At 38.4% G+C, this 14,128-nt stretch overlaps 1 protein-coding gene across 1 annotated transcript in view; it reads right to left on the bottom strand.

Moving 5' to 3' along the window:
- The window catches only part of COL28A1 (collagen type XXVIII alpha 1 chain), a 151,767-nt gene that overhangs the window by 85,027 nt on the left and 52,612 nt on the right, over positions 1-14,128 (bottom strand). The window contains exons 15-18 of the mRNA XM_036247179.1: positions 9,667-9,735; positions 7,123-7,191; positions 6,199-6,267; positions 892-960 (exon numbers count right to left, since the gene is read on the bottom strand). Coding sequence (XP_036103072.1) covers positions 892-960; positions 6,199-6,267; positions 7,123-7,191; positions 9,667-9,735 — 276 coding nt within the window. The remainder of the gene's footprint in view (positions 1-891; positions 961-6,198; positions 6,268-7,122; positions 7,192-9,666; positions 9,736-14,128) is intronic.

The raw sequence follows: 14,128 nt of genomic DNA, 5'->3' as shown, positions 1-14,128 counted from the left end.
GAGCTGTCGTATATCAACAAAATAAGAGAAAACTGAGCTTCATGTGCTCAATTCTTATTCACCACCATCACATTTGGAATGTGCAATGGTCTGACTTAAAATACAGGCTATGTAAAACATTCAACATTGACTTTAAGGATACCCTCGCCCCATAAAGGTTCCCAGGAAATGATAGGCAGTTATATTCTAGAACAACTAAAACTGACACCTAAGAAGCCAAGATGACTGAGGATCGAGAGCAGTATCATAACCAGAGAGAACAACCTGATCTTCGATGATACGCCCCTAGTCACCCGTGTCCAGGACAGGAACAGCATTCTATTGAGCCGCTTCTCACCTGGAGTGTGCTTGAAGGTCAGACCTCTCAGAGAAGTGTTATTATTGGTGATTCTTTGAAGCAGCTCCTTAGAGAATAGTGCCATACCTTTCTCCAAGGGATAAATAATGGTTCTCATTTAGGAGGTCACTGGATCCTAATTTTATAGAAAATGTTTACTTGTTGGGTAACTTCTGACTCCATATCTCTAGCTAAATGTTGCAGCAGTTGGACCTACTGTGGGAGTGCTGGTGGGGATGGAAATGAGTCGGTCCAGAGAGGCATAAAACAACGGGTAGTCACTACTGATATTACTGCTGGAGTTGCTAGAATCAGGTTTCATAAGTAAAAGTAATGAACAAGACAGTAAATGAAGATTGTGTAAATAAAAGCTTCTAAGAACACAAAGAATAGATATTACAATTTCTAAACCACTAGGAATAACAGTAAGATTTTGCATTAAGTAGAAATCTCTGATTTTCCAGTTTATTTCAGCTGCTGCTTTCCAAACGGCTGGCCATTGCCCAGAAAAAGCAATTAGACATATTAAAGTCCTCTCTCATTAAGAAAGTTACCTTAGAACCAGGTGAGCCCTGTCCTGGGGGTCCTTGAGGACCAGGGGGGCCAATAGGACCTTGGATTCCCTTTAAAATAAAATAAAAAACTAATATTAGTGAAATTAAGAAGAAATATGGGTAAGAGTAGGTTTCAAGCCTCTAAAGTGAGTTTAATTCATGTCCCATAATGAATTCCTAACACTCAATGTCCGTTGAATGGGATAGCAGAGGCTGCTAGTTGAATCATCAAACTGATTCTCACCCAGCTGGTGTGGCTCAGTGGTTGAGTGTCAACCTATGCATCAAGAGGTCGCTGGTTCAATTCCTGGTCAAGGCACATGCCCAGGTTGTGGGCCCGATCCCCAGTGGGGGGCATGCAGGAGGTGGCCAATTGATGTTTCTCTCTCATCAATATTTCTATCTCTCTTTCCCTTCCTCTCCTTCTAACATTAATAAAGGGGGAAAAAAAAACTTTTTTTAAGACTAATAAAAAACCTCATTCTCCTCTTCTCCTGTGGAAAGAGAAATTTCAGCTGGCCCATGTGGCTGCCTCCAATAAAGGCCACGTTTCCCAGTCCCTGTGGCACGTGACTGGATTCTGGCCAATCGAATGTGAATGGAAGTGATGTGTGTAATTTCTGGTTCATGCTAAAGGTAGAGGGATGCCCCCTCCTCCCCTTCACCCTTTCTCCAGTAGATGAAGTGGAGACATAGCGTCTTTCCTCGACGGTGTGGAGGAAGGAAGCACTCCCGGAGTGGCAGACACACAGTAGTGAAGGAGCCTGAAGCCCCGATGAGCAGAGCCAGCACCCCAGCCAGCAGTTCTAAGTAAGAGCAATAACCCTTCACCTTGTTACCCTGATTCACATCTCAGTCACACCCAAGCAAACCTGTATCCTAGCTGTACCAATACATATACATGAAGACGTTTAAAGGTTTGACCTAAGCTGTCAGGAGTGATAGGCAGTGGATCTCAAACTGATATGTATTTAAACATTTGACTCTCACTCGTGTTGTAGGTCTGAAATGGGGAAGGGGACAGCATGTATAAAGGTCTTCTTTGAGAAATGAGTCATAGCATTTTTCTTTGGAGAAAATGAGAAGGGTTTAAGATGCTTCGCTCTTTATCCCATTCTAGAAAGGCAACTTCAATGAAACCATTTAAAGAACTTGGTGTTTTTTTTGTTTTGTTTTGTTTTGTTTTGTTTTTGTTGTTTTGAATCTTCACCCAAGAATATTTTTACGTTTATCTTCAGATAGAGTGGGAGGGAGGGAGGGAGGGGGAGAGAGAGAGAGAGAGAGAGAGAGAGAGAAGGAGGGAGGGAGGGAGGGAAGGAGGAAGGAAGGAAGGAAGGAAGGAAGGAAGGAAGGAAGGAAGGAAGGAAGGAAGGAAGGAAGGAAAGAAAGAAAGAAAGAAAGAAAGAAAGAAAGAAAGAAAGAAAGAAAGAAAGAAAGAAAGAAAGAAAGAACTAAAGAAAAATCCACGTGAGAGAGACACATCAACTGGTTGCCACCCACACGACCCCAATGGGGCTGGGGACGAACTGCAACCAAGGTACGTGCCCTTGGCCGAAATCGAACCCAAGGCTCTTTGTCCATAGGCCGACACTCTAACCTCTGAGCCAAACCGGCCAGGGATTACTTGGTGTTTTTTTTAAACAAGAACAAAAAACAGCTACCAAATCTTAACAACCCTTTTTATTGAATTTATTGGTTAATTAAATGATATAGGTTTCAGATGTACAATTCTATAAAACATCATCCGTATATTGTATTGTGTGTTCACCACCTAAAGTGAAGTCTCCTTCCATCACCATTTATCCCCTTTTACCCTCTTCTTCCTGCCCCCACCTCCTTTTCCCTCTAGTAATCACCATACTGATGTCTATGAGTTTTTGTTTGGTTTCGTCTTGTTTTGTTCTTTTCACCCGTGGGGGCCAGGGTCTGACTCACGCCTGAGAAAGTTAAGTGGACTGTGATAGCCCGGAGAGGGCCGGGCAGGATCGGCCTGAGCAGCAGAGGTGGTGCAAAGGCCACGCAAGTTCTTCCTGTGGACCAGATGCATTCTAAGTGCGAGGCAGAGTCAGCCTGGAGCTGTTCTGAGTCCTAAGGGGGCCTGGAAGAGTAATAAACTCCAACAGAGAGAGTCGGTATAGAGTTAACGCCCAGAAAAACAGTCTCATGGAGAGAAACAGCTGGAGGAAGAGATCCTTTATCCATATCCTAGGAGGGGAAAACCTCACGAGAAAGAGTGTCAGCATCTGACATCTGCCAAGACCAGAGGCCCCAAAGCCATCAGACAGAGGGCCAGTCGAGAAAGAATCTCTGTACCCATCCGTCCTCTCCTCCCAGCCTTGACTCAGCTCATCCTTCCCATGGACCACAGGTTCTCCACGCAGCTCGTGCCCGGTGAACACAGACTGAAAGGAAGATCTATACATTGCCTAGATAGGGTGTTTTTGTACAATTAAAACTCTAAGTTGCAACTTAGAGTGACCCTATACATTTCTATTAATTAAAGGTGATAAGAAAAGTCTATAGCTTGGTGATAATTTCTTTCTGTGGTAAAACAAAGAAAAATCTTCCCTCAGTGGAAAAAAATATATAAAGGGATGATGAGAGAAAAAACCTAAGATTTTGTTTTGCTTACACCCTACAAGCCATGACTATACATGTAAGGGTTACAGAAATATGGCTACTTTATTACAAATGTTATGCCCTTTCTCTAGCTAGATGATACCACTGCAATTACCAATAGCGTTCCCCTTCCTCTGGTTGATGAAGATGAGGCAGTCTAAACAATTTATGAAAGCCAAATTTTAAAATATTGAACCTTTTGCCTGGCCGGTTTGGCTCAGTGGTTGGAGCATTGGCCCTTGGACCAAAGGGTCGCAGGTTTGATTCCCAGTCAAGGGCACATACCTGGGTTGCAGGTTCAATCCCCGGCCCTAGTCAGGGTTGTGATGGAGGCAACCAATGGATGTATCTCACATAGATGTTTCTCTCTCTGTCTCTCTCTCTCACCCCTTACCTTTCAGTCCTTCTAAAAATCAATGGAAAAGAATCCTCGGGTGAGGATTAACAACAACAACAAAATATTGAAACCTTATAAGAACTTTCTGACTTTTTCAGTAGTCCACAGATAGCATGCAATGGGACAAGGAACCAAAAAATTCAAAGGGATGCGCCTATATATGTGTCTACTTTTGTATATGTGATTTTTATATTCTACTTTATTTTACAAAAGATTTGAGATTGTCAAGTCTGCAAATATTTAATAAAAATCTGCAGGGATATTAAATGCTTGTTGGTAGAAATGGAAACAAAAGTTCCTTCACAAACAAATGAGTGGGAAAATTCATTTCTATAAGAAAAATAGGAAGATCTAATAACAAGAATTCAATGGATAAACACATTAAATTAAGGATAAGAAGAAAAGTGAATAACTGCATGAATTAAGGTTAAATTTAAGTAGAATTCAGATCCTTGGTCTTAAAAGGACACACAAATTGTTTTCTTGTTCAGAACAGTTTACCAGTAGCCCATTCTATTCAATCTCCTATTCAACGGGCTCAGCTCCACATGGACGCGTCTACCTTAGAAGTTTTTTTCTCTTGAAAAAGAACAGAAGAAGATGAGAAAACAAAAGAAGTCAAGGGGGGTTGAGGGCTTTTTAAGGAAAACAACCTCCAGGAAGGACCGATATTAAAGGCAACAGGAAGCTGCAGGTGGGAGGTTCAGCATTCACAGGCCATCTGGAAAGACTTGGCTTTCTTTGAACCTCATTTTCAGCCTTATAGTGGTGACTCAGCACCAGGGACACCACAAAGCCCAGGATGTGACTGTACTGTCCAGCCACTCTGGGATCAGAAGGTAAACAAACAAACTACAAAGCTCAAGAATGCCTGGTCACATAGTCAATCTATACATAGTCAGACCATCCAGCTCGTGCCCGACCGGTGTGGCTCAGTGGATTGAGCATCATCCCATGGACTGAGAGGTCCTGGTTCGATTCCTGGTCAGGGCACATGCCTGGGCTGCGGGTCATTCCCCAGTAAGAGGCATGCAGGAGGCAGCTGATCGATGTATCTCTCTCACATCGATGTTCCTATCTCTCTCTCCCTTCATTTCTCTCTAAAAAAAAAAACCAAAAAGATTAAAAAAAATAATCCAGCTCTTAATTATTTTCTAAATATTTATATTAAAGATTTATATTGGCTTCTCTGGCACCTTAATCCTCCTAATCCACTACACTAGGACCTCTACAGGGGAAAAGGAAATAGAAAAAGAAGTAAGCCTGACTTTGCCATTGCTTGGATGAACAACAATAAAAATAAACAAATTCATTAAAAGATGTAGAAATACTAAATTCAGAGTTAATGTCAACAAGAAGCTTTGGAATTATCTCTTTTCTTTTTTTAAAATCTTTTTCTTCTCCCACTATCCTAGATAAAGGAAGCACTATTCATTCTCTAGGCAACAGCATGATTCAAACCTTAATAGTAAATGTTAAGCAAACTTTTTTTCTTTTTTTGCCATTTTCTATGCAGGAGGGTGTTCGGCATAAATTTGGATTTACTGGTTGCTTGATTAAATGAGATAATGTAGTAAGAGCATATGGTCAACAACAACTATAGATAGTACTGTTATAGCATCTTCTTATTTAGATCTAACAAGATTACCCGGCTTTTCCAGCAGTTCTGGTCAGAAGATTTTGGAAACAATCTCAGTCATGAATGTAGAGACAGGCTAAGAGGAATAAATTTTCTTTCTTCTGACCAAAAGGGGCCAAGTGTCATTGATAAACTCTATTTGTGGCTTGTGCCTATTCAGGAATGGTGCCCCTTAAAATTAAGTAGTTACCTCTGATGCTGGGTTTGTTTTAAGTTTAACACTTTTTTAGATTGGCACATGGACAGGGGGTAGAAGTACTACTCCACTGGCATTGGCGAGAGTGGGATTTAATCATTCACAAAGCTGCAAGGAAGGAAATAAACACACACACCAACAGGTAAATAAACGATTGCTCCCAATGGATGCTAAAAATATAAAATATTATCCCAAAACTCTGACCCTATTAATTAGGCTTGAATGTCAAAAGTTACAGCATCAAGAAACACACAATTTATTTTTTAAGTCTTAGAAGTTCCAAAAAATAAGATCTCATGAAACCAGCTCATTCTTCCCTAGATTCACTCTGGGTGGGAATTACATTTCAATTTGACTCTCAAACATACCATTGGTGTTGCAAGGCCGGCCTTCAGTGAACACCAGCATGGGGTCTGAGATTCTATACCCTAAGAAAAGGGCAAAAGCACTGATTACCTGTTCCCCTTGACTCCCAATTCCAGGGATGCCCATTGGTCCTTGGGGTCCCACAGGTCCCAAATCCCCCTGTATAAAAAATAAGTCAGAAATATAACAATAAAGTGAAACTTCATTCTTTCATACTTTGCTATTCTAGATTTATGCTTGATTAAAATCTATCTTTACATTCCTAAAAAGTTAAACATGGAAACTTAGCAAACTCCATTCTTTTGGAACAGTTTAGTTCAAATTTTCCATAGTTAATGATGTTTATACTATTTAGTCTAAATTGATGAGAATTTGCACCAGTTTATATTTATTTAGCAGTCATTTTTTTCCCCACAAGAACCCAAAATTTCTGAATGGTTATTATGACATGAACACTTTCTGTTAGGATTATAACAGAAATATTTACAAGTATAGAATTCATAGGGTCCAAGGAAACCAGGATTTGAGGAAGATATGGAAGAAAAATGTTGTACAATTTTCTAAATACCTTTTCCTTCTGAATCTTATTAAAAATGCATTTTGAAAATTAAGAAATTTGCTAAGTTAGATATAAAAAAATTAAATAACCTTACTTTTCTTTTCCATGAAATAAATTTGGGAAACAAAATGAATGTTTATCACTAAGCAGAACATTATCATTCATCCATCCTTTGTGTCTTTCAACAAATATGTTATGCTTGAGGGTGTGATAAAGTCTCTTTTGTAACTAATGAATGCTGCTTTGGTAGTGTACAAGCAACCATAGACTACACATAAATGAACAGGTGTAATTCATCCTATACAATAATATACCTTGCATATACTTACCTTAGAGTTCAGTTGACACCCGTGTGGAATGGTTGTCAGGTTGTATACAGTTCATAAATGTACATACATAATGAAACTGTTTAAAAATAACTTTACTGGCATCTCTTCTAATCTTACATGCAGTACCTTGTCCCCTTTGATTGACAGGCCTTGTAGTCCTTGTGGGCCAACTGGTCCTTCAGAACCTTTTTCACCCTGAAGGTATAGGAGAGAAACATCAGTGCACTAACAAAAATCAGAATTTTAAAACAGATAAGGCATTCAACGCAATCAAACTCACTGCTCACTGAAAATGGGTAATTCTAACTGACTCCAAGATTGTAACTTGCAAAAGCAAATTAGTCTCAACAGGAAGGACTTAAATAGAAAGGATTCTGTCCAAGCAGAACACATGTGCAGCCTCACTAGAGTTGGAAAAGATCTCTATTCCCAATATAATCAGAAATATCTGGATATGGGGGACCTAATCAATCACATAATGCAACTCACTGAGTCCTGCATTTCCTCAGCATGGTTGCAACTGTACCCATCACACAATGGAAATGCGTCTCTCATGTTAGTATATGAACTGATACTTGCTACGGTTGAATTACTAAATGTTTGATATCAGAATTTATAAACATTCATTGAAAATTTTGTCTTAAAAGATTCATGTAAAATCTTCTTGGATCTAACCACATGGCCTGTGTGAATAGCTCTAGTCATAATGTGATGTCCATGAAGTCAAAACACTGCGTTTTGAAAAATAAGCCATAGAAGCAATCAAAAACAACATTCATCTCTTGAACTTATTTGAACCATGAGTAAAATCAAAAGACATTTGCAAGAAACCTAGAAGCAGAAAAATAGATCTTTGTGTCTTTCTATGTTCATGATATATTCACTTAAGCCCTACATCACTGCAAAGCAGCCCCGAGTAGCACATGTAGAAGACTCCCATTGGTCCTGCTGGTGGGGAGTGTTCTAAGTAGTGGATTCTTCTGACCATCTCCACAGTATCTAATTGCATACAGTAGACCCTAAAACAACTCTGAATATAGTGTGTTCTTTCTTTGATGAGATAGAGAGCAATGCACTGCGGGGGTTGTTATGAACCAGGAGGTACCATTACATCACACAGTTGAACGTGTCACTAAGACATGCCCTCCTGTATCCTTCTTAGTGTTTCATATATTCATTTCTCATTTATTTCTTTGTCTTAAAAAAACATGCGGATTATAACGAGAAACAATTCTGGCTATTTAAATTTTCCAGGTTGTTTGGGTTACACGTGTGTAGAAATTTACTATATAACAAAAAATAATTCAAGAAACTATGTATTATAAATCTTTCTGAAATGTAGTGCCAAGTTGTTAGCCTCTGTATCTGATAGTGACATTTCAGTTAGTCAAGGAATTAGTAATGCCCCCTTTATCTAACATATCATTTCTATTTATTATGACAAATTAAAATGTGTTCATTTAAAGGGGCCTCTCTGAAAATTCAACTCAGCTGTCACCCAAAACTTAGTATGAACTATTTGTTGTAGCTGATCCATTTCCTTCTAGCTGAGATTCAGGTTTGTCATAGGTCACTGAATATTGCTCATGATGGAAGAGGCTAAGAAAGGGATGCAGTTTTAGAGCGTGAGGCTGTCCTGAGAAGGTCAGAACGCAGCCTGGCTGAATGCACCGGACGGTCTTAGTCACTTAGGGAAGAGCGTGAGCTTCTCTAGGCGTGTGTGTTTGGGGGACAGACTTCAGAAAAGAAGGAAAAAGGACTCCAACATGTATCCTTACTTACTCTGAAACTTTGTTGATTCCACCCAAAGTATCTTGGAAAATCATTTCTCAGGTGACCTTTGACAAAGGTGCCATGCATTGCGAGTAAACAGCCTAGACAAGGGATCGCAAACTAAAACCCAATGGCCAAGTCCAGCTCACTGCCTGTGTTTAGTAAAAGCAGCTTTATGGGAACACAGCCACAGTCTTTCATTTATTCTACATTGTGTATGGCTGCTTCCACGCTACAACAGAGGAGTGAAGGAGTTGCAACAGATACCAAATGGTTCACAAGCCTAAGATATTTACTCTTGGGCCTTTTTCAGATACAGTTTGCCAGCCCCTGGCCTAGAGAAACTTGGGCTTCAAGAATGATGTGTAGGAAGCAGTGGAAACATTTAAATTCTCAATTGCCTGGTAAAAGATTGGTCTTTCAAAACATTTTGCTCCTTCTGGTAGGTAATAAGATCATTCCAGTGCCCTCTTCACATTCCTACTTCCTTTTTCATTATACTAATGGCAATAGTGTTACAAATTGGTTTACTAGACTGTTTCGTATCTATATTCCATAAAACAGATGTGTAAGTAAAACTTCGTCATAGCTACACACTGTAACGCAACTACTGGGCTAAAGATGCTATCACTGTGGCTTTAATGACTACAGTCCAAGAGGTTTTCCAATTTAATATGTAATAATTATATAAAGTAGAAGCCTATCCATTACTTATTCCCGATTGCCAAATTTACTGTTCTTTCATGTTAAGGGGAAACTTACATATTCCTTCATTTAATAGGGTAAAGTTGGTCAGGAAAATACTTGACTTAAGATAATTGGACACATTTTTTTAAAATTTGTAATTTATGATCATGTAAGACAAACCACTTTTCCTAGTACAGAAGGTGATATTACCTTTGGTCCTGGAAATCCTTCTCCCGGTAAGCCCCTCTCTCCTGGTGTCCCCTCAGGACCACGGGGACCCTGGTTAGGATAAAAAGGAATGAAGAATAAGAGAAGAAAGAAAAAAATAATGAGAGACCTTCTCACATAAGGGAAGAAAAACAACACAATCTTGGGCTTTGAAGTGGACTGGCAGGAAAGGTACTCATTGCAAAATAAAAGACAATAGTAACATATTCACTTAAATACCAAGAATTGGCCCTGGCTGGTTTGGCTCAGCGGTTAGAGCATTGGCCTGTTGTGCAGAGAGACCCGGGTTCAGTTCCCGCTAAGGGCATGTACCTCGGTTGCAGTTTGTCCCCAGCTCTGGTTGGGTTGTGTTGGTGGCGGCCATTCGATGTGTCCCTTTCATGTCGATGTTTCTCTCTCTCTTTCTCTTCCTCTCTCTCCCTCCCACTCCATCGGAACAAAAAACGAAAAAATGTCCTCGGGTGAGGATAAAATAATAATAATAATAATAATAAACCACCAGAAATTGTAAAAAGCTACAAATTTTCCCTCTAGGTCTTGGCCAGCAGGCCAGAAGGTAGAACAGGGACTAACAACAGTAATCTTAGAAGCTCAAACTGAGACTTTCCACGAATGGACCTAGAAAGTTAATCAGGGCTCGCTTGCCAGGGAAGTAAACCTGTGCTAGCACAAGAGCTACTGAGCTGCCCCGCAGACGCTCTGAACGACCTTGGCGCTGGATGTGCAGTCATCCAGGGTAATTTACGAGATGTTTTTTACTCAAGCCTGGAGGCAGAACCAGCATGGAGCATTATGCTGACCAGTGGCTGAGCACAGCATGGATTTGTAAGAGAAAAGTTACAAGAGAGCTTATAAGAACTATATTCAGTGTTTACTAGTTTTTCTTTCTTTTTTTTTTTTTTCTTTCCTCTAATATGGAATATTTTAATTTATTTTTTTAATTCTCACCTGAGGATATTTTTCTATTGATTTTCAGATAAGGTGAGAGAGAGAGAGAAAAAAACATCAATGTAAGAGGGACACATGGATTGGTTGCCTCCTGCACGACCCCAACCAGGGCCAGGGATCACACCAGAGCCAAGGTACGTGTCCTTGACCAGAATCGAACCCACAACTCTTTGGTCTATGGGCTGACACTCTAACTACTGAGCCAAACTGGCCAAGGCTAATATGGAATATTTTAAAAGACAGTCTTCTTTAGTGTTAGGCAAAGCCAATTTAGTAGAGACTTTAATTAAAATAAAAAGCTAACATTTAATTCCATTTAAATTGCTATGTTTATGGAAAAACTGGTTCTTAACAATACAAGTCCTTAATCAAAGATTAATATCCATGACAGGTTACTCTAATGGAAGAGCAATTAACTAGGGGAGAAATAAATATGAGCATGTAAACTGGATTACAACTGAACAGACAATGTCTAGTTGACATCACACCCTCTAACAAAAACAATCTTCTTCCCCAATGATATGACAAATAAAAATAACACAATTTACGTTAAATGCAAAGAAATCTATTTTCAAGTTTATTCAATTTCTTTTCATTCATTCAACACATATTTACCAAATGCCTAATAGGTGTGAGGCTCTGCTAGGGTCTAAGAGCAGACAGACCTGTTCTCTGTCTCGTGGAGTTCATAGTCTTGCTTGATAATTAAAAGCAGACTTTGGTGTCAGTTGTACTAAGGTTACAGTCCCATAATATAGCAGTGTGACCTTAAACAAATGATTTCATCTCTCTAAAACACAGCAAATTCGTCACAAATGTAATAACAACAGTACGACTTCATCCTCGAGTACTAATGTAAGGATTAAGTCAGAGAGATTTAATGCTTTCACATATTAAGCATCCAATGCATACATGCTATCTCTATCCAAGTTACTTTACTTGAGTCTTGCAGTTGCTAAGAATGTCCTGTTATGGCTATTTTGACAAGGAGGTCGTCTCAGCATGAATGATTGATACTAAGTATTGAGAGAGGCACGCTGCACAGAATAAACCTTCCATCTCTGCATTTCTAGAATACATCAGCTGAGGTGCAAGTGGAAATAATGGAGGCTTTTAGGAGCCATGTGTTCCAAACTGCTGAGAACAGAGAGTGAATGCTGGTGAGCAATCACTTACGAGCATTTAAAGAATAGAGAGCCAAGGTTCAGTTACTGTACATCATCAGGTAGTATTCCACACCACCAGTACATTCGCAAGTTTTCTAGTTGAGAGTCAGGACAGGAGATAATCATTAACCAGAGAAGAGAAAGAACAGGTACTTGGATTAGATAAACTATATTTTTAATTTATTAACATAGTACCAATGTGTCATTTTTTAAAAACAGAAATGCTTCCAAAAAAACTCAGTGTCCTTTTCAAAGGCCATGAGCATCAATTACAACTATAACATACTTATTTGGTGTCTAGTGAACACCTCCAATAAAAATATATAATGGAGGAACCTAATTATCAGTTAACACAGTCTGGTCAGTGAAATGCTTTATTTGAGACATTAGCAAGATAAAATATAATTATCCATCATTTTATTACTTTCCTTAATAATCTAAATAGTGTAGATAATCAATAAACTGGTTTTAATATATACTGCAAGCATTAAAGATAAATATATTAAATAATAAAAATTATCTATAATATTTATACATGCCATGTACTTTATCTTTAACCTCAAAGTGATTACAGTTCTACTTCAGGGAGTCTTTTTTTACTGATAGTACTTTGAATAACCTTACACAATAAACAGATCACCCCGAGAGTCTGAACTCATTTATTTTTTATGAGTCAGTCATCTGTGAGACCAGAACAAAATGAGTGGTAATCAAATAATTAAAGAGAGTAGTTTCTGTATTTGTACTAGAATATAGAAATAAAATTAATTTTGTACATTCAGCTTGCATCCTATTCCCTTAATGAACTCATCAGTTCTAGGAGGTTTGGTATAGATTTCTAGGGATTTTCTGCAAAGGCCAATATGTCTTCTCCTGATAGGGACAGCTTTATTTCTTCTTTTTGGTCTCTATGCCTTTTATTTCCTCTTCTTACCTTATTGTGATGGCTAGGACTTCTAATACTACATTGAATTGGTAGTAAGATTGGTAAAAGCAGAAATTTTTGTCTTGTTTTTGGTTTTGCCCTTTCACTATTGAGTATAATGTTAGCTGTGGTTTTATGGGGTTTTTTGTTTGTTTGTTTGTTTTTTGTACAAGTTGAATTTCCCTTTTACTCCTAGTTTCTGAGAGTTTGAGAGTTCTGTCTGGGGCTTATGGAGATTTGGATTTTAAATTTTGTGAATTTTTTCTGTTTCTTTTTATATGATCATGTAATTTTTAGCCTATTAATATAAGGTATTATATTGATTAATTTTCAATTATTAAATCAGTCTTGCATGTAGGAATGAACCCCCATATGGTCATGCTGTATAATTCTTTTTTTTGTTGTTAATCCTCACCCAAGGATATTTTTTCCATGGATTTTTAGAGAGAGTGGAAAGGAGGGAGGGAGGGAGGAAAGAAAGGAAGAAGGTGAGAGAAAGGAAGAGAGAGAGAGAGAGAAGAAAGAGAGACATTGATATGAGAGAGACATATTGACTGGTTGCCTCCCGAGCACGCCCCAACCAGGGCTGGGAATCAAACCTGTAACCCAGTACATGCCTTTGACTGAGAATCAAACCCATGCCCCTTTGGTACATGGGCTGATGCTCTCTAATCACTGAAATACACCAGCCAGGGCTGAATAATTATTTTTATATATTGCTGAATTCTATTTCGTTAAGGATGTGTGTATCTATATTTATTAGGATATTTTTCTATAGTTTTCTTTTTATGTATTGTCATTGTCTTGTGTTGGTATTGGGGAAAAATTGGCCTCATAAAAAAAGTTAGGAAGTGTTCTTTCCTGTTCTATTTTCAGGAATAAATTATGTAAAATTGACTGTATCCATAATGTTTTATGTCTTTTCAAAAAAAGACATAAAAGTGTGGCAAAATATTAAGATTTTTCTATCTGAGAAACAAAGGAAAAAATAAACAAATGGAACTATATCAGACTAAACAGCTTCTGCACAGCAAAAAAAAAACCAGCATCAAAATGAAAAGAGAACCCACTCTTTGGGAGAACATATTTGCCAATGATACATTAGATAAGGAGTTAATTTCCAAAATATATAAAGAACTCATACAACAAAACAAAATGAAAACAAACAATTCAATTAAAAAATGGACAAAGGACCTAAATAGATACTTCTCCAAAGAAGACATACAAATGGCCAAGAGACATATGAAAAAATGCTCAATCTCATTAATCATCAGAAAGATGCAAATTAAAACTACAATATGGTATCACCTCACACCTGCCGGAATGGCTACCATCGGTAAATCAACAAACAACAAGTGCTAGTGAGGATGTGAAAAAAGAAATCCTAGGTGCAGCCACTATGGAA

This window comes from Molossus molossus, unplaced genomic scaffold (genome assembly GCF_014108415.1).
Source record: "Molossus molossus isolate mMolMol1 unplaced genomic scaffold, mMolMol1.p scaffold_m16_p_7, whole genome shotgun sequence".
Taxonomy (NCBI): Eukaryota; Metazoa; Chordata; class Mammalia; order Chiroptera; family Molossidae; genus Molossus; species Molossus molossus.
The sequence above is the reverse complement of the archived record's forward strand: the minus strand, read 5'-3'. Positions and strand labels throughout refer to the sequence as shown.